The 27,193-nt window shown below is 44.3% G+C and overlaps 1 protein-coding gene across 5 annotated transcripts in view; it reads right to left on the bottom strand.

Annotated features, from left to right (window-relative positions):
* Window positions 1-27,193, bottom strand: part of ITGA9 (integrin subunit alpha 9) — a 366,875-nt gene that overhangs the window by 189,183 nt on the left and 150,499 nt on the right. For all 5 annotated transcript variants that reach the window (XM_032270221.1, XM_032270232.1, XM_032270249.1 and 2 more), the window contains one exon: window positions 7,299-7,448. In XM_032270221.1, coding sequence (XP_032126112.1) covers window positions 7,299-7,448 — 150 coding nt within the window. The remainder of the gene's footprint in view (window positions 1-7,298; window positions 7,449-27,193) is intronic.

The following is a 27,193-nucleotide window of genomic DNA, read 5'->3' as shown; positions in this document are numbered from 1 at the left end:
TAATTAGACCATCAATGGGGGCAGACCCCAACCCTGAAAGGTCACCATGATTTGATCCACCCTTCTGTATAGTCCTGTATAGTCCTGTGTACCAACGTGGGCCCAGTGAAGAGATGAAGGCATTTAAAGTAGTGAAACCCTATGTTATCTGGCAACATGACCTAGAGAATTCTGATGAGTTTATTCCTTCCTGTCAAAGAAGTGAGACGCTCTGTGTCAAACTGTGGTGTACACACACAGGTAAAAGATCAGTTCTGCTTCCTGCAGTGGGCCACGCTCTGAGAATCTCTCTTTCCCTCAAACCGAGCCAACATCTGGAAGATTATCTCTTTTTTCCCCCCCACAATCAGGAAAAGGACAATAAGCAAGAACTGCTCTCCCAGAACTTCTCTCAGGCTCCTGGACAATCTGCCCAATCTAAGACCAATATTTTTATTTTCTTTTAATTTCAACCAAAGAATCACATGGTTAGAAAAAGAATAAGCCCCTTCCGCACACCCCGCCACACTCAGTCCTGCTCTCCAGGGGCAACTGTTATTACCCATGTCCGTTCATGTTTCTTTTGAAGATTATTTCCATATCTTTAGAAAACATGCTATTACTATTCTTTGATTGATCAGCTCTGGACGTTATTTTACTGAATTCCTTCCATGATAGGAATTTATCTCACATAATGATCCCCACTCCTTCACCTCCATAATTTTGTGGCAAATTATTAGTTTAACTGCTTTACTGTACTGGTTCTCAAACGTTGGCTGCATGAGAATCGCGCGGTCATCTTGTTAAAACACAAACAGGCACAGTCGCTCACGCCTGTAATCCCAACACTTTGGGAGGCCGAGGTGGGCAGATCATCTCAGGTGGGGAGTTTGAGACCAGTCTGGTCAACATGGTGAAGACCTAGCTCTACTAAAAATACAAAAATCAGCCAGACACAGTGGTGCACACCATAATCCTAGCTACTCAGGAGGCTGAGGCAGGAGAATCACTTGAACCCAGGAGGTAGAGGTTACAGTGAGCTGAGTTCCTGCCACTACACTCCAGCATGGGTAACAGAGTCAGACTCCATCTCAAAAACAAAAAACAAACAAACATGAAAACACGGATTGTTGGGGCTCACCCCATAAGCTTCTGATACAGTGGGTCTGGAGTGGGACCAAGAATTTTCACTTCTTACAAAATCCCAAGAGAGGTTGATGCTGCTGGCTCAGGAATCACACTTTAAGAAGCATTGCTCTACTGATGACCTCTGCAACTTTAAGTAACAAACAACTATTTCCTGTTTCATCTAGCTTTGCAATCTGTTGACTCACCAATTTAAAAGAGTAAGATATTTTTAAAAACTTCTCTTATTCTACTTTCACCTTTATATAATCAAGCTTAATGACATTTGCATTTTATGCTATCCCCATAGCTCTGATTTTGACTTGATTATAAACACTGAAAACCAGTAAATAGTGCTAATTTTATTGTGACTACATGATTATTGCTCACAGTTGAGCCAAGACAGTGTCATAATTGTATATCCCCCTCTAAAGTTGCAAAGTTAAAGCCCAGGAACACACAACTTCTACTTCAGACAGAATATTTCTGGGATCAACATTCTTTTCTTCTTAACACTCTTCTGCTTACTCACAATCCTACCACATTTTAAGTTTTTGTATGCTGTGTTTCCATTTTCATTTGCCTCACGACATTTTTAAATTTCTCTCTGAATTATTTCATTAACCCAGTGGTCATTCAGGAACATGTTATTTAATTTCCGTGTATTTGTGAATTTTCTGAAGTTCCTCCTGTTAATGATTTCAAGTTTTATACCATTGTGGTCAGAAAAGATACTGGATACTTCAATGTTAAATTTATTGAGATTTGTTTTGTGCCCTACTATGTGATCTATCATGGAGAGTGTTCCAGGTACAGTTGAGAAGAATGTATATTCTGCAGCTGTTGGATGGACTGTTTTGTATATGTCTGTTAGATCTATTTGTTCTAGAGTGTAGTTCAAGTCTGATGTTTCCTTACTGATTTTCTGTCTGGATAATCTGTCCCTTGTAGAAAGTGGGGTACTGAAATTCCCTAATACTAATGTATTTCAATCTCCCTCTCTCATAATATCTGTTAATATTTGCTTTATATATTTAGGTTCTCCGGTGTTAGGTGCATATATATTTATAATTGCTATGGCCTCTTGCTGAAATGACTCCTTTATTGTATAATGACCTTCTTTGCCTGTTTTACAGTTTTTGACTTAAAGTCTATTTTACCTGATATAACTACTCCTGCTCTGTGTTGGTTGTCATTTGCGTAGAATTTTTTTTCATCCCTTTGCTTTCATTTTATGTGTCCTTACAGGTGATGTGAGTCTCTTATAAGCAGTATATAGTTAGGTATTGTTTTTTTTTAATCCATTGAGCCACTCCATGTCTTTTAATTGGAGAGTTCAATCCATTTACATTCAAGATAATTATTGATAGGTAAGAACTTACTACACAATTTTGTTGTTTTCTAGTTGTTTTGCAGATCTTTTGTTCCTTTCCTTTCCTGCTTTCTTGCTGTCTTCCTTGTGGTCAAGTGATTTTCTCTAGTGGTATGGTTTGATTCTTTGCTTTATTATTTTTTTGTATACACTATAGGTTTTTGCCTTGTGGTTACCACGAGGCTTACAAAAAACATCTGATAGTTATAACTGGTTATTTTATCACCACATTTTAATTTGTTTTATATTTTAACCATGACATACAGATGGTCCCCAACTTATAATGGTTCAATTTATAATTTTTTGATTTCACAATGGTGTGAAGGTAGTATGCATTCAGTAGAAGCCATATTTCAAATTTTTTATTTCAAAAGCTTTTCCCAGGCTAGCAATATGTGGTACGATGCTTCTTGTGATGCTGGGTGGTGGGGGTGAGCTGCGGGTCCCAGTCAGTTACAGGATCGCAAGGGTAAACAACTGATCCCTTTCTACAGAACACCATGTCTGCTAAGCCATCAACAAGCATCAATATCCCAGTGGCTTCTACTAGCTATTCTTGAGACTCATCAGAAGAGAGAGAAATGGATGACTCTGTTACTATAGTAACCCCATAATCCAGCAGTTAATTTTAGTTCAAATATTCTTTAGGCCCAGTGTGCTTTCAGCTGTGTGTGTTAATCCTGAGTACCCATAAAACCCTTTTGTTTTTCATTTTCACTATAGTATTCAATAAATTACATGATATATTCAACACTTTATAGTAAAATAAGCTTTGTGTTAGATGACTTTTGCCCAACTGTAGGCTAATGTAAGTGTTCCAAGCATGTTTATGGTAGGCTAGCCAATGATAGTAGGTTAGGTGTATTACATACATATTCAACTTACAATATTTTTAACTCATGATGGATTTATTGGGACCTAACTCCATCGTGAATCAAGGAGCACCTGTACAGATAATTATCTTATTTCTATTTTTCTGAGAGGTCGTGGTTGCCTTTATTTTTTCTTATCCATAAAAGAAACATATTCAACCTGCATTGTATCCTGAATATTTGCCACTTTCTCATCATTCTATTGCTTGGCTTTATTCTTCTGAAAGTTAATTAATCTCCTCTTCTCAATTGACGTGGCTGCTTTTTAGACTTGCTGCAGTTATTGCCCTGGAATTTCTTGTCATTAGACTTCGGGGAGTTAGTTCCAGAGCTTCTTGTATCCCACATCTTTCTCCTTCTGTTTGTCAACGTGGTTTTGTTGAAGTACAAGCTAATTTCCTTGGAAGGGTTACTAGGGAGGTAAACCTGCTGGGTCCTTGCTTATCTGAAAAGTGACTTTATTTTTACCTTATACTTTGATTGTGTGGCTGAACACAAAATTCTAATTTCAAAATCACTTTCCCTCGGAACATTGAAGCCTTTATTTCACCATAGTTTAGTTTCTAATCTTGCTAATAAAGAGTCTAACAAACCGCTCAGTCTTTCATTCTGTTGTAAGCTGACTTATCCTCTGCCATCATCATCCTGCATTCTTTGCCCTGGAAACATTTAGAATGTTCCCTTTGTCTTTGGAGCACTGACATTTCAAAATGATGTGTCTATGATAATTTTGGTTTATCTTGATTGCAAATTGTTGTTTTCACCAATTTTAAACAACAGTTTCTCTCTTTAACTCTGAAACATGCTATTCTATTATCACATAATTTTCTCTGTTAACTTTTTCTGGTACTCTTACTAGTTGGAGATACAGGGCCTTGTGAATTTATTCTTTTGTTTTCTTTTCTACTTGTCTTTTAGCACTTCCACTGGAAAATTCTTTATGATTATCTTCTAATCCTTCCACTGAGTTTTTGGTGCTGCAAATACATGTTTAATTTTTAAGAGCCCTTCCCTTGTCTTTCATTTCTCCTTTTAAAGACGAACAGAATCCCATCCATTAGAAAATAAAAAGAATGGAATATATTCCTAAATCTCCTTGTGTCTACTGCATAGACTTTAAGCTGTTGTGTTTTTAAATTTTTTTAAGCTGAATCATTTGTTTCCTTTTGAGTTAGTTATTCTACTGGTTTATTTTAGTCTTTCCTTTCATGCAACAAATTTTCCTCAACCTTGGATTTCCTTGGTTGTCCATTCATATTTCAAACTAAGGCAAAAGGACCGAGTAGAAAATCTATGAAAGTGTTTGGGTGGACTATGGGAGAGAAAGCTAGCTCTAACGTTGGTGACTTCAAGTGCTAGAAGTAAGGCTTTCCTTTCTCTGAGAACTAGCCTGCCCACACAATCTTAAGCAGTTTATTCAACTCTTTAGAGAAGACGCTGCCTGGCTGCTTGCTATCCTGCATGCCTGAAGCACGTAGGGGTGGGAATGAGGGTGAAAAGTCAACTCTCACCCTTCTTCATACCAACTTGCACATTTCACTGGCCTCCCCCACTACCACCTCCACTTTCAGCCCCACTTCTCACTCTTGTCCCCCTCCCGCCCCGCCCCGTAACTGTTGGCCTGGCTGTGGCTGCAGCTTCCATGTCCCCTGAGTGGGCAGGCACCCAGTCCTTCTATGTACAGTTCAAGTTCACCCACTAACACTCTTATGTTTACCTCACTCATACCAAAAAATTACTGGACTCTTTCATTAGCTGTTGCCCTTTCTTTCACTGTGTTGTCCTCCCTGTTCCAATCTACTCATTTATAATCATTGCAATGGGGTCTCAGAAGGCACAGACATCAACATTTGTGCCTGGTTGGCCATCTTGAACCAGAAGTGACCAAGAACATCACTTTGATACTAATCAGTCCCTCCAACTCTGGCTTTGATTGGCTGCTTGAATCTAAAAATGTCAGTAAAGGTTCCAAGATACTTTTCACTAAAGAAGGTCCACATCTCTGCCACTAACAGACTTGCAGGAATGAGAGGTTCATTGTGGAAAGTACATCCAGGCTAGCAAAAGGCTAGACCTCACTGGGTCAGTTCAGACGCAAACACGCACAGAGGACCCTAAAATGCTTCCCAGGACCCCAAGTCTGGGTAACTTCCGTAACACAAGTATGGGTAGTTTATCAGTTCAGTAAGATTTGACCTCAGAAAGCAGAATAATTCTAGGACCAGCGACCAGTTATCTAGGAGTTACCACAATACCACACTTTACTGTGCCCCAGGCCAACCTCTTCTCCCTGCTTCACTGTCAGAAGGAGTATTTCCCAGTTAGGGCAGAAGCCTCAGCTTCCTGCCCAGCCTCTTCAGCTTATCTTCGGCTCTTCTCTGGCCTTCTCCACGCCTCAGCCCAAGGCCAGGCTGTCTACTCTGCCCACCCACTTAGAACCAAGTGTCCTCCCTCACTCGCCCAGGGCCTGTTCCAAGTATCAACGGCCAGCAGGACTTATAGGCCACTCTCCTGGGGCACTTGTGTTATGACAGAAGGTTCATGTTTCAAACCAAAACCTCTTGGCAGCATTCCCCAGAGAGTGTGTTGATGTGTAGTGGGCACTGCCAACTGTGGCCCTTCCTCCGGCTGATGTGCGTGTGGGCTGCTTACAGCTCACATCAGCATTCCTCTAGAGAACCATCCTCAGCTGAAGGGCTCCCTTTCAAGGAGGGTTACACTCCCCTTCCACCCCATGGCCAGTCAATGGCTGAATGATATGGGGCTCAAAAGGCCAGCCCTCTGCCTCAAGGTGAAGACAACTCTTTGGTATATTTTTTTGTTCCAGAGTCCCTCTTCCAGACTTTAGCTGAGACCACAACCGTGTTCAGCCCCCTGCCTTTCCTTCACAGGTTTTCCCTAAGAGCACAGTATCATTAGACCAAGTGCTCCCAAATTCCTTTCTCAGGCTCTGCTCCTAGGGAATCCCACTTACGATGATGGGGAAGAGGCTTTGGGAGAAAATGGGATGCCTTGGTAAAAATCTTAGCACTTACGTGAACACCTGGATGGACATCTCCAACTCCAAACACTTCTCAGTGGTCCAGCTTACAGCTCTAATCTACAAGGCATGGGTCACAGTCTGCTAGTTTTCCCCTACACTCAGAGCGGTCTGAAGCACTGGAAAAGGTGGTTCCACAGCTTTGCCCCTACTCTGCCTAGGAGGCTGGTTAGCTCACAGTTCTTCCTGACCTTCCCAGGTTTCTGAGTCCGTGGTGATCTTGGGTTTCAGGAAAAGATTTGAAACAGACTTGGGACTGCAGATTCCTTGCATATTTCCTGTGCTGCACTCAGAGCTGCAGGCCTCAGAGCTGGCCAGCGCTGCTGCACAGAATCAGACACGGGCGCACTCGTGCCTCATACGAGCCGTGCAGCCAACATCACACTAAAGCTTCTCTACATAGCAGCGCATCCCAGAATCTGATGAGTGTGCGCCACCCCCCTTGCCCCAGTGCTCTGGTTTCCAGGGACTCTTGGGTTGGGCATTCCGTAATTCAACTGCCCATTCAGCAAGCTACCATTCTTGCTTCTTCAGCTCACTCATTCTCCCACCAATAAAACATTCACGAAGCACCTACTATCCTGCCAATTCTAAGCTCTGAAAACAATGTAAGCATAGGGGCAACGTCAGGGACCAAGTGGCAGCCAGTTCATGACCTCAAAGGGATTGTAACTTCTCACAGTTTGAGAATTGTCTGCAAGTGCTCAGTTCCCACAGCAGTCACAGGTAACCCCTAAGATCATTTATTTTATCATTCTGCAGCTCAGAAAAGGGAAACCCAGAGAGGAGGTGTGCCCTGGCCGTGGTCTCCCGAGCAGCCAGGCCCACGGCTCTCTCGGCTTCTGGGCCAGTGTTTCTGCTGTGTGCAGCTGCCACCTTGGGTGCTGGGTATGAGCTCTAAGGTTCTGACCTGATTCTTTTGGGCAATCTTTTGTCCCTTTTTCCAGCGGAGAACGGGTGTCAGAGGCGGTAGTTCCCTCTCCTCCTCTCCAGTCACATGCTCACTGAGGCTGTAGGCTGCTTCAAACACGATCGGGCTGATGACGTCCTGCACCCTCCGCTGAAACAATAAACAAATACATGCATTAACGACCAATCCTGGCTGACAGTCGTAGAGCATTTCACAGTTTACAAAGACCTTCCACATGAACTGCCTCATATGATCCTCACAATACCCCTTGTGAGGTAGGATTTGATGACTTTCATATTTTAGATGAGGTAACTGAGGCCTAGGGCCACTAGTGTCTCGTCCAAGGTCACTCTGTTGACGGGTGGGGGCTCTCCTCCTCTACCTTGCATGGTGCTAAATCATCTTCTCTTGAGCATATGGAAGATATTACTTTACTCATCCTCCAAATATTCTTAGAAACCAGTTGGCAAACGGGAGAGCATCTGCGCTCACTCTGCTAACCCTTTGCATTCAGTGTTTTGATGATCAAATTGCTTTTGCAATGAGACAAATATGGATCTTGTGTTAGGGCAGAGGGGACCCGAAGACTCAGTGTCATCCCAGAGGTAGGCATCGGTGGAGCCAGGGATGAGAGTCTGACTCTGGGCCCTGTGTTCTTTCCTCTGGAATCCAAGAATCTCAAGCCCCAAGGGAACGAACAGTAGATTGACAGTCACGACAGGAAAGGAAGGAAAGACAGCAAGCATGCCCTGAGCACATGAGGTGCCAGGTACTGTGCTAGGTGTTGCAGGGAGGTGAGAAACATACCCACACTCTGTGAGCGAAGGCGTGTTATCCTCCACTGTGCAGAAAAGGAAAAGGGAAATTCAAGGCTCCGTTCCCCAGGGCACATGGCTGGTAAAGATTTTCAGTCACATCTGTTCACCCCTGGAGTTCTTGGCCTTTCTGCACAGTGTCACTGACTCCCGGGGACTCTGGCCCCCACAGTCTCACAAGTTAGAGTTAGAGGGAGGGGTAAAGCTGGTAGGTGGTCCCACATTCTCACACAGTGAGCTCGGCAGCGGTGGGTGTGGGCCACTCCAAGGACCTCCAAGTGGTGCAGGGCAAGTCTGAGAAGTGTCAAAGGGGAGAGAGGGGAGAGTGGCAGTGGGGAAGGCAGAAAAGAGAAGCAGGCAGGCAGACTGAGGCCAGCCTCAGGGCCACAAGTGCAGAACCAAGGACTTAGACTACTCTGTGTGTGAAGTCTGGGGGAGTCTGGAGCAGAGTAGCACTGTGTTCAAAAAAGTAGAGGTTCTAAAGGCCCCAGGAGGCACACGGGGAGGAGTTTGCTCCCATCCCTCCCCGACACCCAGCCCCTTTCCCCAGAGGCAGCCGTGCCTGCCAATTTCGGGGCACTTGGGTATCCACCCAGTCCAAGCATTGGCAGCACGTGGTGGCTCATCTCACAAGCTGCACTTTGCTTCCGTCACTTAACATATGTGCTGGACACTGTCTATGTCAGGACCACCTCCTTTTTGATGACATACAGCATGTCACTGTATGGATGCCCTTGCTGACCAATGTTTGGGCTCAAAGTCACCCGAACAGACAAATGGGGAGCAGCCCATCCACAAACTTAGCAGCATTCACCCAGATTGGGCCTGTGAACCTCAGTTACCTAGGAGTGGGGTAAATAGGAGTCTGAAATTAAATAGACTGGGGGGAGCATCAAGTTAAACAAAGTTAAAGAGGATTTTACTCTGTTTTGTTTCTATTTTTACTGCCATTGTCTCCAAGAAGTGAGTGGTGGTGGTCCCGAGTGTATGGGGCCACAGAGGCTCATGTTCCTTCAGAATTCCTCGGGGCCCCCGGGATGAGCAGAACACATGCAGAGACACTGGAGGACAGACGGGAAATCTCCCGTAGCAGCCCTGGAGAGGAGATGGCCAAGACGAAGTGGAGTGGCAAGGGCAGGGAGGGCAGATATGGCCGTCCTGTGGGTGCTGAGCTATGGGGCGTGGGAGACCAGGCAAAGAGGACACATGACTCCCAGGGTGGGAGCCTGAGTAGCTGGCAGATGATTTATATTGGTATTCAGGAAAGCATTCAGCTGGGAATAGATTCAGTCATTCAACATAAATAAAACACAGGACTTCTCCAAGAGAGTGATGGGGGAGCCTTTGGACAAATTATTTCCAGAAAACTCCTCTTGAACTCCAGATATCAGGAGTTTTTTTCATAAAAAACTCTAATACCCATGTCCTTCTGGGAGCAAAGCATACACCCCCGGGATCCAGACCCTCCCTGTGCCCGCTGACTCTGCTAACCAGAACTTGAAGACTGCCAGAGGTGTGAAGAGCGATGAATGAATGCAATCTTTATGTGTTTAAAAATAAATTCTTCAGTGTTTCCCTAAGGCTGGCTATCTTACGGTTTTTGCATTTAAATCCTTAATGATGAAATAAGGCAGTTATGATGTTATTCTTGGGGGACAGGTGAAGATGGAGGTAGGGACACAGAAGTCATTTACTATTGCCTGGCTACCAAATGTGTTCCAGAGACTGGGCCAAGCTCTTCACAGACACTGCCTTTCTTAATCCTCACAATACCTGAGCTGGTGGATTATTGCCCCCCACCTCCATTTTTTTTTTAAGACAGAGTCTTGCTCTGTTTCCCAGAAGTGGTATAATCATAGCTCACTGCAGCCTTGAACTCCTAGGCCCAAGCAATCCTCCCGAATCAGCCTCCTGAGTAACTGGGACTACAGTTGGGTACTCACCATGCCTGGCTTTTTATTATTTTACTTCTTTTTTTTTTTAATTTTGTAGCGATGGGGTCTCACTATGTGGCCCAAGGTGGTCTTGAACTCCTGGCCTCAAGTGATTCTTCCTCCTCAGCCTCCCAAAGTGCTGGGATTACTAATGTGAGCCACAGCACCAGTCACTGCCCGCGTTTTATAGACAAGATCACAGAGGTGCAGGAGCTCAAATAAACTGCCCTCCATCCCAAAGCTAGCAAGTGAAATGAGAAGCAAAACCACTTTCCTTGCTGTCCATAAAATACCATTTTTAAAACATTCCAACTACTTTAGGTTCTGACATCATCCTAAAAAATTACTCGTTTACATAGCAGCATATAGGATGAGGGGGAAAATGTTTCACACACAAGGATGAATGTGAATAAATGACAAATAATTAAGAAATAGGGGCTTGAAGTAAGGGCTGTTTCTAAATGCAGCCATTCAAGCCATGGTCGCTGAGGAGGGAAACCTGAGTCGTGGCGTACCTTATTTTGGATGAGTAATACATTTGGACATGCGGGGGTGCGAATGCTGCTTTCTGGCAATGACTGCCTGAACCCGTTTTAATTAAGAAGTCTGACAAGCAGCTTCTTATGACATGTCCCAGTAGCTGTGGGCAGAAGGGACTCAAACCACACTGAGGTGTGGGTGGAGGCAGAGAGTGCAGCAATTAGAAACAGGCCAGCACCCCCACAAGGACGGCCCCTCCTTCCCACGCTGGGCCAGGTTTATCTGAGCTGCAAAGGCACCTTTAGTGGTCTCCTTTTCGTTTTTGGAAGTGTGGCTTCCCTGAGCTCGGCACTGCAATTAGGCAGAGGAACTCCTCAGGATGGAGAAAGAGGCTTTGGGCTCTGGCACAGACCATAGTCACCGAAATTTTACTGCTTTAAAAAAAATAATTGCTACAAACTGAAAAATTTAAAGTCGAAGCTTCTGGAGTTCTAATGCATCTAATAAAGTGGCATTCTGACAGACTAAAAGGCAAGAATCTACCTTTTCCTGCTAAAAATCCCTGGGAGTCTCCTGTGTCTGAAAACGGAAGGAGCCCCCACAACCCAGGCCGGTGGCAGAATTTGCAGCCGCTGAGGTTTTACAGGGAACTTAACATATGCTCCATCTGAAATTTATTGGGTACTTACTTTATGCCAGCCAAGGTGCTGAGCCCCAGGGAAACAGACATGAAAGACCTTCAGGGAATAATGAATCTCAGGGGAAACAGAAGTGATGACAATCTAGTGCAACACGTACCGGGATAGGGGAGGTTCTGGGGACCTAAAGATTCAGACTGAGGGCTGGCAGGCTTCCCACAGGAAACGCCCCTGGGCACAGTCGAAAGACAGTAGGACAGTAGACAGAGTGCAGGTGCGAGGCAAGGCTGGTGTAGCCGTTTGGAGAGGGCATGGGATGTCCAGTGGACTGCATCTGACTCCCAAAGGCGGGAAGTCAAGCTGGTAGGCAGCACTGGGGAAGAGAAGCTTCATGCAGAAGCAGATCTCAGGGGACTTTGCAGGCTATGTGATCTTAAAAGCTAGAGTGAGCTGGGAAGGGGGAATCATGACACTAGAGGCTGTTATAGAAAAGTCTCTCTTGGCTGGGCGTGGTGGCTCACAGCTGTAATCCCAACACTTTTGGAGGCTGAGACAGGCAGATCACCTGTGGCCAGGAGAGTAAGACCAGCCTGGCCAACATAGCAAAACCCCATCTCTACTAAAAACAAGAAAATTAGCTGGGCATGGTGGCGGGCACCTGTAGTCCCAGCTACTTGGGAGGCTGAGGCAGGAGAATTGCTTGAACCCGGGAGGCAGAGGTTGCAGTGAGCCAAGATCATGCCACTGTGCTCCAGCCTGGGTGACAGAGCACAACACTGTCTCAGAAAAAAGAAAATCCCTTTAATGGGGGCAGGGAGGCCAACACGGAGGTAGCAGGAGGCTGTGTTCTGAAAAGATCCCTGTAGCTGCCGCGCGGAACTAGACTGATGGGTGCAGGACTGGGGAGAAACAGGCTCAGGAGGAGGCTGCCACAGGGGTTTGGGGAAAAGAGGAAGGGCCTGCGCCAGGACCCAGCGGCAGAGATGGAGAAAAGGGGACCACATCTGCCCGGCCAAAGGAAGATACGCATTTCAATTTGGGAGAAACACTTGAGTGACTTATTCCCACTCTCACCCTATGATCCTAAGAAAGCTGGACCTGGGCACCCTGCCACCCCTAACTGGCTATGTGGCCTAGAAGCCTACCGGGGTAAATTAAATGAAAACAGGAAGGGTTGGCCCCACTTTAAATTTGTAAATAACTCAGATGGTCAGCAAATAAGCAGTTAGCATTAAGCTAGATAATTGGTTTGGGGGAAATCTTCTAAGTGTTTTTAAAAGGATTCAGTGTTTTTTTCTTTTTCCAAACATGTGATCTTTTTGTCCCCTCCATTCTCCATTTTTTCTTACTATTTCTGTGCATCTAACTCCACTTTCAACCATGATTACCTTGCAGACACTCCAAGAAATGAGAACTCTTCAAAAGTGGGATGCCTTTTCTTTTGTCTTTATACTGATAATGCATAGAATGAGTTAAACTGTCATAAGCTACTTTAAAATTCTCATCAGCTTGAAGAATCTTTTAAAAGCAAACTGAGGTTCCAGTAAGGATAGCGTAACTTACTGAACGAAACTCTGTCATCCCACGGACAACTCGAAAGGCTGGACACACACGCACATACTCTGTTTAAAATGATCATGGAACTTATGTTTCCAATGTCAGGTTCATTAAAAAAAAATACATATATATATATATATAAAATACATGTGTGTGTATATATATAATATATATATAAGTTATATAAGTTATATATGTAAGTTATATATATATATAACATATATATTATATATATACACACACATATATTTTATATATATATATATATATATTTTTTTTTTTTTTAATGAACCTGATATTGGGAACGTAAGTCCCATGATCATTTTATATATATATAAGTTATCAGGGAACTAACTATGAAGACAGCCAGGACTTCAGAGTCTTGGGTCCTACAGAGAAGGAAAGAAGGTGGAGGTAGCCCTACATGCATGGGCACTTTTCCCTCGAGGTGTTTCCAGATTTGCAAGCAGTGTGGCATGCGACGCTATGAAGCTGAAAGTGAAGGGTGGCTGAAAGGCTAGGTTCTTGAGTTCCTCAGCTGAGTTTCTGGAAGTCTTACGACTCTGTGAAGACAAAACTTAAGAGCTCAGGGCTAATAAGGCAACCAGGACTTGATAAAGAAGTATATTGAGGTGTGTTTACCGTACACCACATTTATCCTCAAGGCATCTGCCGACTCACAGCAGCATGGGGCTGTGAGACCAAGAAATCAGGCAGAGAGCAGTGGTTAAGGTGCTGAGAAGATAAGACACATGTGACTGGAGACTGAACACAGCAGAAAAGAAGACCAGAGACCCAGAAGCTGTTTACTTTTTAACGTACAGGACGGTGAATGAAATCACACTTGGCCTCAGTGTATTCTCACAAGAGGAAATATCCAGATCAAAGCATGGAGACAAAAAAGGAAAGAAAATTCAGAAATAAACAAAAGAGACATACAGGACACTGTACAAGGTATAACCTATCTGTAATTACATAATAAATAATATATATAATTATAAAATATATGTTGTACAATGACTAGCATACTGTAGGCAAGTAATAAATGGTGATCATTACTATTTTTAACACAATATTTTTTTTGAAATGGAGCTTCACCCTTGTTGCCCAGGCTGGAGTACAATGGCGCAATCTCAGCTCACTGCAACCTCTGCCTCCCGGGTTCAAGTGATTCTCCTGCCTCAACCTCCCAGTAGCTGGAATTACAGGCACACAGCACCATGCCTGACTAATTTTTTGTATTTTTAGTAGAGATGGGGTTTTACCATGTTGGTCAGGCTGATTTCAAACTCTTGACCTCAGGTGATCCACCCGCCTCAGCCTCCCAAAATGCTGGGATTACAGACATGAGCCACTGCACCCGGCCTTTAACACAATTTTTAAATTGGCAACTATGATATGAAAATCTGTAAAAAGCTCTCTACCATGAAACAAATCCTTATTATAAACTGTACCTGTAGCAAGACCCTGTTTCCCAGAGAATAAACTGAGGCCAAGTGTGGTTTCTTTACAATCCTATAAATTGAAAAGTAAACAGATATTTAAGGTCAAAGGAGAAAATTCTAAAAATAATTTTAAACAAAACTTATGACAAGCACAGCTAACGACAACAGTCTTATAAGACAGGACTTCAGCCAGGAAGAGAAGAGACAACGCTTGAACTGTTTGAACTAGTTCAGTTATAAATACTGACTAGACAGCTCCAAAAACCCGCTGAATTCCAACTCCAGAAATTCTGTCATGAGAGCAGGAAATAAGTGGTGAGAAAATCAGCGTATCCTGTTTCTGAAAATTTCTCAGTGAGATTAGAGACTTTAATAGGAGGAATGTGAGCAAAAAACTGTTGTGCAGAGGACAAGGCTCCCTTACAAGAACGGTGGCAGCCCAGCGAGGGAGGAATAGCTTCTGACCCAGGGTGGGTAGAATCCTTGGAGAGGGGTGACCCTGGAGTTCCACAGGCTGATGGGGCACCTTCTCAGTTGGTGGAGATAATGGGGAGGTCTAATAGACACTACACATCTGAGGAAGAGAGGTGGCAGAACCAGGAACAGCAAAGACTGTGATGTCAGTCAGTCCAAGGTCAGAGGGCATCCCAGCTCCATTTCTCACAAACCATGTAACCTTGGCCACTTCATCTACTCTCTCTGAGCCTGTTTTCTCAGATGTAAAATGGGACGACAGACTCAACTTTCCATGCTTGTTGTGAAGATTAGAGAAATGGATGTCGAGCACCTTGGAGAGCTCCTGGCACTCTAAAAAAGCCAGTTGCCCCTGTAACACCTCCACCACCACGTCACCCGAGAAGGGTCTGTGGGGCAAGATCACAGGGTGGGGGGGGGGAGGGAGGGACTATGGACAGGGAAGGGGAGCAGCCTGGAACCAGGTCATGGGGCCTCAGTGCCCTGGCTGCCACGGGCATTGCCTACGCCCACAACTTTCTCAAGAGAACTGCCCTTGGGTGACAGGAGCCATCTCCAGGGAAGCCTGCGAGTGATGCCCTGTGACAGGCAGAATCCTAAAATGACCCCAGTGACCCACACCCCTGAATAATTCCCTCCCTTTGAGGGTGGGAAGGACTGGACATATGATGACTCACTCCTGTGATGTGACATTAAATGGGAAAGGTGAAGGTTGTTTGCGGATGTAACTAAAGTGCTGAATCAGCTAAATTGAGTGAATCAGAAAGGATGACCTAAACTGGCCTACTCAAGCAGCCCCTTTCACAGAAGACTGAGCCGAGAGGGTGGAAGAAGCAGAAAGAGCCTTTTGCCAGTTTTCAAAAAGCAAGTCACCCTGGGTACCACAGTGGCAAGGAGTGAATTCCACCAAGAGCATGCCAGTGCAGAACAAGACCCCAAGTCACACAGAAGACCTGGCTGGCACCTTGAGTATAGCCTTGTGAAAGCCTAGGCAGGCCATGCTCACACTCCTAACCCAAAGAAATTGTGAAATTATAACTTTATGCTGTTTTAAGCTGCTGAATTTGTAATTTTTGAAGTGGCCTAGAAAACTAATATCTGCCCCATTCTCCTGGCTGGCAGATGCACCAGGATAAGGGCCCATTCCCCTTGCTGCTGGGCAGGATAAGCTCCGCTCCAGAGCTTCCCCATGGGCTCAGGCTGAGGCTAAACTGCCTGGGACCACATCCTTACTCAACTTTATTTATTTATTTTTCTGTCCCTTTCTGTTTTCCTCACTTCTGTCAGCACGCCTCCAACAAATCTCTGGCAAAAATTCCCATCTCAGATTCTGCTTCTGAGATGCAAGATACCATGTAATAAATTCCATACTTAATTTGTTGGCGTAAAATCCTTACAGAGGTGAGAAGAGCTGGATGCAGTGCTAGGATCACCCTAGCACTCCATGATGTTGGCCAGGCAGATCCACGTCAGCAGTGGAGAGGCATGGGGGTTCTATGCGGATGCTCATTTCAACCCTTACTCGCCATGAAGTTCAACTTGGAGCTTTACTTTGTCCTTTTAAAATTTATTCATAAAAAGAACAGCGTCAGGTCTCCACGAATAAGTCTTAAGGCTCAGGGGGTAGATTAAAGATACAGATCAGCCCCAGGCCCCTCAGGGCCACGTTTTGCCCCATTTTTACAGCCGCTCACAAAATCTCTTTGTTTGATGTGTATGAGGCACTGAGATTTACAAAAGGCAAAGCTCAAAAAGAAAAGGTCTGGGGCTTGGGCTACACGCGGCCTAATGGGCTCCTCAACGCTGAATTGCTAATCTATTACTGCACGTCACGTAAATGCTCAACTTCTTTTGGTTTGTTTTACTGCTGTCAACCAAAAGTATACCTTAAACCAGAAGTTCTTAACCTAGAAGAGAATTCAGGTCATCTGTGGATTTAGATGGAGGAAAAGAATTTTACACCTTTATTTTTATTAACCTTGAACTGAAATTTAACATTTCCTTCCATTGTAAAATGTAGGCATCAAAACTACAAAAGTATTAGAAAGACCTGTGACTCTACCATGAATAGAAATCTGAGCTACTGCACACCATATTGTAGCTGTAGACACCTTGAAATACTGTTAATGCTTATCAGTACTTCAGAATGTCTGCAGACCTTATGGCATGCATTAAGAAAAAGCTGGTATATTATTATATCATAATGTAGTTTTTAAAAGTTTTGATAAAACCATTTCAGTATAAATGAACTTCTCTGTAATTCTATGTATTTCATTCTATGTATGCAAAAGCATATTCTGAGAAAGGACCCACACGCGCTTCCCAACTGCCAAAGGGCTCTACGCACAGAAACGGTTAAGAACTTTTGTCTTACTAGTAATGCCTAATGAGAGAGACCATCCTGTGGTTTTTGAAATGCTTCAAAACTGCAGAAAGAAACATTATGTTGTTTCAGTCTGCATAGGTTATGTGAACTCCCTGGTCTCAGCAGTTAAAAATATACCATCCATTACATTTTATGACAGGTTCAGGGCCTGCGCTCAAAATCACCCCAGGGCCCCTGGGGTTTTAAGAATTTGGTCCTGGATAGATGTTTCGGCCAGGGCAGAGCAAAGCCGCTCCAATGCTCAGGGTTATAGGAAAGCATCTGTTTCCCCGTGTGAGCCTGTAGGAAGGGAAGAGCACAGAGAGTGGGCTCTCTGGGCTTCATGTAGTGTTCAGTGCTTTTATAGAAGAATCCTGACCTTCCCAGGGCAGGCCTGCCACTTCACGAGCCCTGAGAGAGTATTCAGAAAGCTGAGAAGCTTCCCCTAGACCTTGGCGGTGTGTGAAAATCCTGAACCATGACTGAAATGAAGAAGAGAGTCAAAACACTGACCCCACAAGATTTCCAAGTTATTCAAACCACAGTGGGCCTGTCTTCTCAGCTTGGGGCTAACTGAACCAGCACAGTTGCCCTGAATGATGTGCAGCTTAGCAAGTGAAGTAGCTGCTCCCAAACCTGTCATAAAAAAAAGGTCATCAAAATTCCAACACTTTCATCAAAACTCGTTCTTTCTTTGGCTTGTGTGACTCTCCTTCTTGCCATCCCATTCCTACCGGTTTTAATGAGGTCACTAATGACCACCATATTGGATCCAAGGGACATTCTCTCTCTGTCTTGACTCCCCAGGATATGGCTCGCTTCTCCTGTCCCCATTGCTCCTTATCCTTCTGGGATGACATCTAAAGCCATGAATGGCATTTCTTGGCTAACGTATTTATCCCCAGCCCCCAGAATTACACTGAACTCTGGTACAGAGGCGACTCACACTCATCTCAGCATGTCCAGCCTTTAGCACAGTGCATGAAACAGAAACCAACATGCCTCCAATAGGAGGGCACTGGTGCATTCTGAGACCACCCTTCCTAAGAAAGGCAGGTTTCTTCTTCAACAGACCAGCCCTACAGCTACAGTCAATAGGCAATACACGTAAAAACGTTTTGTTAAATATTTACCTGACGCTCTACTCTTACGTTTACATCTCACCTCTCTGCTGTTTCTCTTTTCAAATCTTCCCTCATCTTTAACCTTAGCTATTTTAATCATTTTAAGCTCAAAAGAAATGGTGTCATACCTATCCACAAAACCTCATGAAAACCACTTAATAAATACCACTTATTACATTTCTCACCGAGAGCATTTATTTGGGTTTACTGGGTAATGTGAGATCCTGATGCAATAACAGAGACAGACATTGAGCTCCTCTTTTCAGGAAAGGGTGGAAACGCTGGCAGATGGATGCCTGAGTGAGGTTTCCTTTTGTTCTTTTCAGCATCTGCACTTGTAACATTTGGATTCAGCCAACATTGATTGATCACCAATGTGCATGACGGGGCTACATGCTTTTATAGCTTATCTGGTATAATCTCAACATAGGTATTATTTTTCTCCAAACACCGAAACTCAGGCTCAGACAAAGTCTACACTTGTATCATCTTAGAGTTTGCCAATAGGATCCCAGGAGATTGCTAAAGCTGTTAGGAATCACAGCGGAATACTCTGAACCGTCATTACATTTCCAGAGTCTTTGCAAATAGGAAGTAAAAAGAACAGATATCATGGATCGTATTTCCTTCTCATTTCTCCCTCTTCTATTTTGGGAAGGTTTATTTCCTTTCCCACCTCACCATTAGATGAAAACTTTGAACAAATTTAACATAAACTATGAGTTTTAATTAAACAATTTAGAGAATGAAAAAAATCATCTTCCTCTGGGGTAAATACATATTAAACTGCTCTGCCCTCAAAAATGTAAAATCTAATTTAGGAGACACAACACGCCACTTCACCCAGCCAGCCGTTCTAGGTCTGTCCCTCTTTTTCCCCAAAACATCGTTGCTCATTCCCACTTATCATTTTGCCCTGGGACCCTCATTCCTCCCCGTCCCCCAGCCAGAGGTCAAGGCCAATCCCAGTATCTCCTCCCTCATGACATTTTCCCCATGTGTCTCTCTGTCACCCAGTTACAGTCACTGTTGGTCCACTCATTTGGACATTCATTTACAGACTGTATTTTCCTAGATGCTTGTAAAGTATCTCTGACTCCACATGCACTTCTGCAACGTGACCTTGCTAATTCTCCCCTCAAAAGGTAGGGTCCAATTTCCCAACCTTGAAGAAAATGCTGGAGGTGCCAGTCCCAGCTAAGCCCAGCCTTCTAAGCCATCCTGCCAAGGTGCCAGGCATGTGAATAAAGCAGCTCAGACATGGATTCACCAGACCCCCACTGTTCAAGTCTCCCCCAGCTGAAGTCCTGGGCATCACGGAGCGGAGACCGGCCATCCCAGTGTGTCCTATCCCAAAGTCCTTGCCCACAGTGTCTGTGAGCACGATAAAATTGCTATTGTTTCACATCATTAAGTTTGGAATGGTTTAGTCAACAGCGCTAGATAACTAAAAAGTATGCATCACAAATTATGAATTTAAGAGTGTCATGGGTGGGGACCATGTCATTCCTTAATAAATCTTTCACTGTGCCTGTCACAAGAATGTGCACATAGGTGTTAAAAAAAAAAAGAAAGAAAGAAAGAAAGAAAAAGAACTCTACTTCAGTCATTCAACAAACCCTGATTTAAAATGTACTCTGAGCAGGGCAGAGTGCAGTACAGTTTTCAAAGGTAAATAAGATAACCGTCTTGCCTGATGAGGAGCTTACCATTTTTCTTTAGATGAGCCAAGACCTGTTTGCGAATAGTTCCAATGCAAACCAAAAGAGACATAAAGTGAGATAAAAATTCAAAGGAAGAAGAACCCTTCTCTGTTAAAGGGTGGAGCTTTCTATAGGAGGGCAGGTGCGAGGGGCAGCGGATGAGAGCTGGGTATGTGAGGAGGATGACTGCGTGCGTATTCCTGATGGAAGAGAGGCAGACAAGCACAGAGCATGGCCTGTCTCACAGGCAGGGCAGACAAGGGCCCACGGTGTGAGTCTCATGAAGAATGTGATGTTCAGTGAAAGGTAAGGGTATGACACCACTTCCTCTGGGGGAGCTGCACATTTTGGGGATGTTGATCCATACTTTACTGCAGCATGACACAGAGGGCAGAGGCCCTTCCAAACACAAAACACCAGCTTCCAGTGCCAGAAACTGAGTTCTGGGGTCCATCACTCCGCCTAGTCCTCCACCTTCTGGAGATGGATAACGCCAGGACTTAACAGCCTCCACTTCAAGGACCAACTTAATCTGAAGTTTCAAAGAAAACCTCAAAGAAACAACAAAAAAAAATCCTCTAGATGTATAAAACACACCGTAAAGGAGTTGGTCCTGCTTTACTATATAAAACGGTATTAATGTCTTCAACTTTATGTCACTGAAAAGCCTAGTAAAAGCCTTTTATTGGAAGAGGGAAGCGTCTCCAAGAGCTTTAAACACAGCACGATTTGTACTGAGGACAAACTCATCTAAAATGATGCCCAAATGTCAAGGTACTATTGGGAGCCCAAGGACAAACCTGTTGAAAATGATTCACACAGTTTAAACGAACTGTCTGGAAGTCCATGAACTAGTATTCTTGACAAAACTACAACCAAAGATGATAAAAAACAGTTCTCTTTGTTTGTTTTGTAAATCTTAGTCGGTTGAGTCATTTTCCACTAGATCTATGTTTGTTTGCACTGGTGCCCCATACACTCACTTTCTGTTAGTAGAAATAGCTGAACTTTGTTTCTGAAATAGTATTCATGCTGTACTTATGATTTCTTTGATCTTAACCTTTTAAGTGCGTAAATTATCAACACTTTTTATATTGGAAAGGGAAACATAAATGTCTGAGGTTTTTATAAGTCACTATCTTCCCTAACCAAAGTAAAATTGACCACAGTCTTTAAAAGCATATTCTGGAAATATCGCTATAAAGAGCACACAGATGGCCCCATTCGTACCCAGAGTACCTGTTTATGTGCAGATCAGCTCAAACCAGTGCCAACAAAGATGTGCCATGCAGAAAAGGCCCTGGCTGCAGATGGAATAATCACCTGTGCCTGAAAGTCCCTGCTTGGCTTTCCTGTGTCTGGCCATCCCTCGCAGGAATGAAAATAGCTCTGAAGAACGACCGCTAATGGTGAAGACAGAGCTACCCACAAATTTAAAATGGTCTCTGTTAAATTTGAATTTTTAAAGAAGAACCTTCAGTCCTTCTGCAGGACCTCATCTATCAGGTCCCTGCCCCCCTGATGCCACTCTCAGGTCTGAGCCGTTTCTGGGCACTACGTTGTTTTACAAGGTTCAATAGGCTTGGCACAACTCATTACTATGACAGATGGCACCAGACATTTTAACCCCTTTCCTACCTGTGAAAGTTACATTCTAAATCTACACCATGCAAAACACCACGTGACTGGCCATGAGACATTCACCTGTTACCTTTCAAGCATCTTCTGCTGTGTAGAATGTAAAGTATTCCCTCTTATGCTGAATGCTGGTACCTTAATCTGGGAGGCAGGACTTGCCCAGACACTGGACTCCAGAAAACAGGATAATTACATGCCATTCAGTTAACACTCATCCTACCATGAAGCTTGGGCACACTGTCAATACTGTTTTTCTAACCTATAGATAGAAAAAAAGTTTTTTGTTCTTACACTTTTCCCATCTGCACTAATGTTCAACTTTCTCCTCCACGGACAACTGAGTTACCCAATTTCTGACCACAAATACAAGCATCCTCCTAAGATAGGATGATGGATGACTATTAGCTCATCCATCCACCCACCTGTCACTTATTAAAGGCCTTCCGAAAACACTCATGTTCCTAAGGAAATGGACAAACGCTGAGAGTTCTATGCTGAACACAAAGGGGGCCACACTAGCCAGGTGTGGTGGCACATGTGTATAGTTCCAGTTACTCAGGAGACTGAGGCAGGAGAATCCCTTGAGACCTGGAGTCTGAGGTTACAGTGAATGATCACTCTATTGTACCCCTGCCTGGGTGACAAAGTAAGACTCTCTCTCTTTAAAAAAAAAAAAAGGAGCCATGACCCCTGCTATTGTTTATTGTTACGGCCCCTCACACAAGCCAAGATGTGGGCACATGCCAAGAAACCACTGACTTTCAAGCATCTATGCCAGAAGGATGATATTAAACACCAAGAGTAGGAAGTGACAAATACCCGCACTGAGGACTTGCTGTTCTCCACAGCCACAGCTGACGACCCAACGAGATCAAACAGAAGGAAGCCCGTGTGCAGAGCAGTGCTCATTGAGGGGGCCTGGTCCCCTGTGCGGACAGCTTTCTAACGACTCCCATTCAACATCACCAAAATCTCATACTGAGGACGGCGGTGAAATGTTGAGATGGCAAAGGTGATCCCCCTCATCTGTCCAACAGAAAGTATGCACCACAGCATTTCCTCCAATCCTGGTGACGATCTTGGTGGGCGTCAGGGGAGTCTGTGAGCTCACGGATCCTCAGGAACCCTGGGGCCCAGAGTTGGGGTTTTCCATGAGAGAAAAACATCCCTCTCCAAATGTGCTGTCCGATACAGCTGTGGTCTTTACATTTAAATGAATTGTAATTCAATACATTAAAATTCAGTTCTTCTACCCTGATAGCCACATTTCGAGGGCTCCGTAGCCACGCACAGCCAGTGGCTGCCGTACTGAACAGGGCACGCACAGAACGTTTCAACCACTGCAGCTCTGTTCCAGTGAACATTTTTCAATTGGTCCCTCTGGGGACCTTGAGGCCCTCCTGAATGACAGGGCAGCAAAACTCAGTATCTGCTGAGATGCCAAAAAGAAAATCACATTTGAAAAAGTGTATTTTCTCATAACATACAAATTCTAAATAGCACATACTATGATGAAAAATAGACTTGCTTTGTTCAAAACCATGTAAGTCTTATGAAACTTTATCCTAATAATGTTGTGATGCAGGGTGCAAGAAAATAGCCATCTGCCGGACTAGACCACTGACTGGTGCTGGGAACATGGGGCCTTCTGCCTGCAGGGCAGTTTCATGGGTCCCCCTTGGGCATTCCTCACGCCCACAGCACGTCACACGCGCACGCTATAGCACACTCATGCGTCACCTACAGACGGAAAACAGAGACATGAAGCTTCTAAAAAAAAAAAAAAAAGGATTCAACCATTTCAAGTTATTACCCCTATAAATGACCAAGCCATGTGATTTTTAACCAGCCGCCCTCCCTTAGAGAGACACTGATGGCGGTAAAGAAACAAAGCATCTTTTTAGCCTCAGACTGTAATAACATGTTGCTCACATGGGGGCAGCTCAGTCGTTTTTCCAACATTGCAGGAGTCCCCCTCCTTTCAATATGAATCATATTATAGCTCAGATAAGCATATGGTCCAAGTTTATGGAGGACTTTATGAATACTTATTTCTCCTAGAAACCACATGAAAAAATACTTGTCCTCATTTTATGAGGGGTGAACAGTTGAGAGCCAGAGAGATTAGGAAACCTGCCCACGCTGCACAGAAATGAAGTAGCAGAGGCAGAATTAGAACTCACCCCGGTCTGTTCGCAGGGGAGGGCACTTCTCGCCCTTCAGGCTCTCTGCTTGCTCTCCTGTCCATTCTCAAGCAAGAGCCAGCGTGATCTTAAGATACAAGTAAAACCACATCCCCCATTGACGGAAGCCTTCCCATTGCTCGTCTAATTAAACCTCCCACTGAGCATGGCCCACCAGGCCCCCCAGACCTCCCCACTATCTGCTCCCACTTTCCCCATCATCTTCCAGACTCCAGCCCCAAACCTCCCCACTACTCTTGAAACACCATTCCTGCCTCCAAACTGTGTGCATTTGCTGTTCCCTCTGCATCCAATGCTCCCGCAACCCAACACGTAGCAGGACTGACCCCTTCGCAAACATGTCACCCTGGCTGTTTCCCTCATAGCACCCATAATAATCAGCCCGTGATTATTTATTTATTACACATTCACTTGCTATCATTCCTATTAGACAGTAAGGTCTATGAAGAGTACTCATGTCTTTTTCATTGACCCCTGAATAGCCCGCCACCCATCAAAAGCCTCAGAAATGAGCTGAATAAACCAGTGAACTTGATGGACAACTGACATGCCTTTCTTAGGCCTCACCCATGAGCCTTAGAACCTTCATGGAAGGGAAGAGGAAGCCTCTCTGAACATCTGAGAACCTCTGCATGGTTTCCCTCAGCTTTCTGAAACTATTAATAACTCTCCTTTTAGGGTTTTAAAAGGGGTGAGTGAGAAATACTGAACCTACCAAGGACATCTGTCAAAAGCTACAGACTTGGGGTTTCTGTTAGATGGTGAGTAAAGAAAAGAGAAGGGACATTCAGCAAAGGTGATCATAATTAAAGACTGAGCATGCGATTTCTACACCATTCCCAAAAGCAACACAAAGCCCTCAGTGTGGAAACCCTCCAGTTAAAGGTTTGCGTCCGTAAGGTTTTCCTAAATGTCTGAGGTCATGTGTCTGATCTCACAAGGAACCTCTTTTCTGCTGCCTTCCAGTTATACACAATAGCCTATAGATTCCCATGGACTGCTTTTAAAACCCACCCAAAGGTGTGGCTTCAATTCTAATAAGTCTGCTTCTAGAATTCACCTGATGAGTGGAAGGATCTATCTCTGAGTTTAACACAAGGTGTTATAAAGGGTGGAAAACTACAAAGATGTGTCTGACTAAATGGGAGATTCAACTCAAGACTGCTTAATTGGAATCTCTCCAAGCCTCTTACCTACACCCCACTGTGAGTTTCTCCCCATTCCTTCTCCATCTAAAGCTCAGACACTTTCTAACTCCAGATGTCTCAAACAACAAGCTTCTCCCTGACTCTGCAGAAGGGTTCTGGGGTGTGATGGGGAGCAGGGGTTGGAGGAACCTGCCCTTTGACGTTTTACAACAGAAGCAGTGTCCTATAGCAGTGCTTGCCATCTGTATCCTCTGTCTGCTTCCTGGCTGAAATAGGTAGCCTGCTTTTCCATTCCATGGTAAGACCTAAGGAAGACTCGAGCAGTTAGGGCTGGGCTCAGCACACCCTCAGTGGGAATGTAGCTGCTTCCTTCATCCAGCAATGGGTACGCTCTTTGCCCTTCCCCAGCCCAACACAACAAAACAATGGCAGCAGGGTGTGCAGGAGAGAGCAGGGCTCCACGTCAGAAACCCTGGGTTGGAAACTTTCGGGTGAGGAAGTGAACCTTTCTAAGCCTCAGTTCCCTCCTCCGGCAAGGGAAGAGATAATGTGGGTGGATGTGCATGTCACGATGTCTGGCACACTGGGTGTGGGGGGGTCCATCGCTCTGTGTTTGGTAGAGCAAGAGGTCTTGCCACATGGCCGTTTGTCTGATCACTTTTACAATAAGGAAACTTAGAGACGCTCCATGTAAAGCTTAATAGCACACCTCAGTTCTCAGGAAAGATCACACATCCCTTCCCTCTTATGATAACCTGTCTGGAGAACCACCTCTGTTGGGTAGGGGAGGCACAGTCATTCCTCGATGTCCACAGGGAACTAGTTCCAGGACCACCTCTGACACCAAACCCCAAGAATACACAAGCTGCTGATATAAAATGTTGTAGTATTTGCACATAACACGCATACCTCCCCCTGTATACTTTAATCTCTAGTTTACTTATAATACCTAGTACAATGTAAATGATACACAAATAGGTGCTATCCTGCATTGTTTAGGAAATAATGAAAAAAGTCTGTGTGTGTTCAGTACAGATGCAACCATCCAGTTTTTGGAATATTTTCGCACCACACTTGTTCAAATCCATGGATGCTGAACTCATGAATACAAAGGGCAGACTGTACTGAGTGACTAAACCCCACCTGATAAGGCCTAGACCTTAAAGATACTTGAGAGGCTGAAATAGATGTTTCTCCATGAAGTAATGAAGGAACTGAAAGGCGAGGGTAGGTTGGAGCGTGCTTGGCGACTTTGACTCTATCAAGATCGTTACATCATGGGCCCAGAGCAAGGCATGCCATCACGGGAGGCGAGTGACCCACAGGGGTATTCTAGGTTAGGCGTTCCACCCTCACAGAACATTAGAGGGTAGCAGCCAAAACCACAAGATTTGCAGCAGTGTAGACCTTTGCCCCAGCTCCACCAAACAATGGCTGTGTGGTCTTAGACAACTTATTTTTCTTCTTTGAACCTCAGTTTCCTCCAAAAATCACAGGAATGGTGGCATCCATGATACAGGGTGCTGGTTTTTATTAAATGAGATAATGCCTATAAAACACCTGACATCAAGCAAGGTCTTAGGAATACAAAATGCCATTATTAAAACTGTTATTTGCAATGAAAGCATGAACCCATTTACTCTGTAAGTGACCCCACTTTGAAATAAACTAGAAAAGTATATCTGGTTTAATAAAAATAAATTAAAAGATTCAAATGAATCCTTTAAGTATGATGCTTATTGTGGGTTTCTGGTTGATACACTTTATTAAATTAAGGAAATTTACTTCAGTCCCTAAAGTTTGATGCCTTTGGTATATGTGCCTCTATTACTACAATACAGTGGGCAGGGATCTCACTGCTGTGTTAAACCATTAAATTTGAGGTAGGTTTGTTACTCGGCAAATGCTAACTAATACACTATGCCATAAACCTATGTACTTCTGCTGCTCAGGGAAAGAATCCTGAATGAGGTTCACAGCAGCAGCCATTCCTGCTGGCTTCTCGGTCTCAACACAGCTCTGCTCCTCAGCACATTTGCTTTCACTCCGTGGTATCCTTTATTATAATTCTTGACAAATTCTTTCCAGATGTCTCCATTAAAGTAACAAAGGGAAGCCACCACCCACTGGGCTTAACTGGTCACTGGTGCAGCCCTCCCCACAAACCCAGGGATCCTTTAAAACACACATGCCAAAGTGTCCAAGCCTTAGATTCAAGTGGAGAGATTCCTGGTGGAAAGGACCCTCGGAGGCTTCCGAGCTTCCCCCACTTCGGTTGCTTCCTCCTCAGCCTACCATTATGAGCCACCTTTGGTCATGAAAAATAAAGTGTTGTACGCAGAGGGGGCTTCACACACTTGGGGCCTAAGG

The sequence above is a fragment of the Sapajus apella genome, unplaced genomic scaffold (genome assembly GCF_009761245.1).
Source record: "Sapajus apella isolate SASKATOON/1434 unplaced genomic scaffold, GSC_monkey_1.0 scaffold4, whole genome shotgun sequence".
In the NCBI taxonomy this organism is placed as follows: Eukaryota; Metazoa; Chordata; class Mammalia; order Primates; family Cebidae; genus Sapajus; species Sapajus apella.
This window is presented reverse-complemented; position numbering and strand designations above follow the sequence as displayed.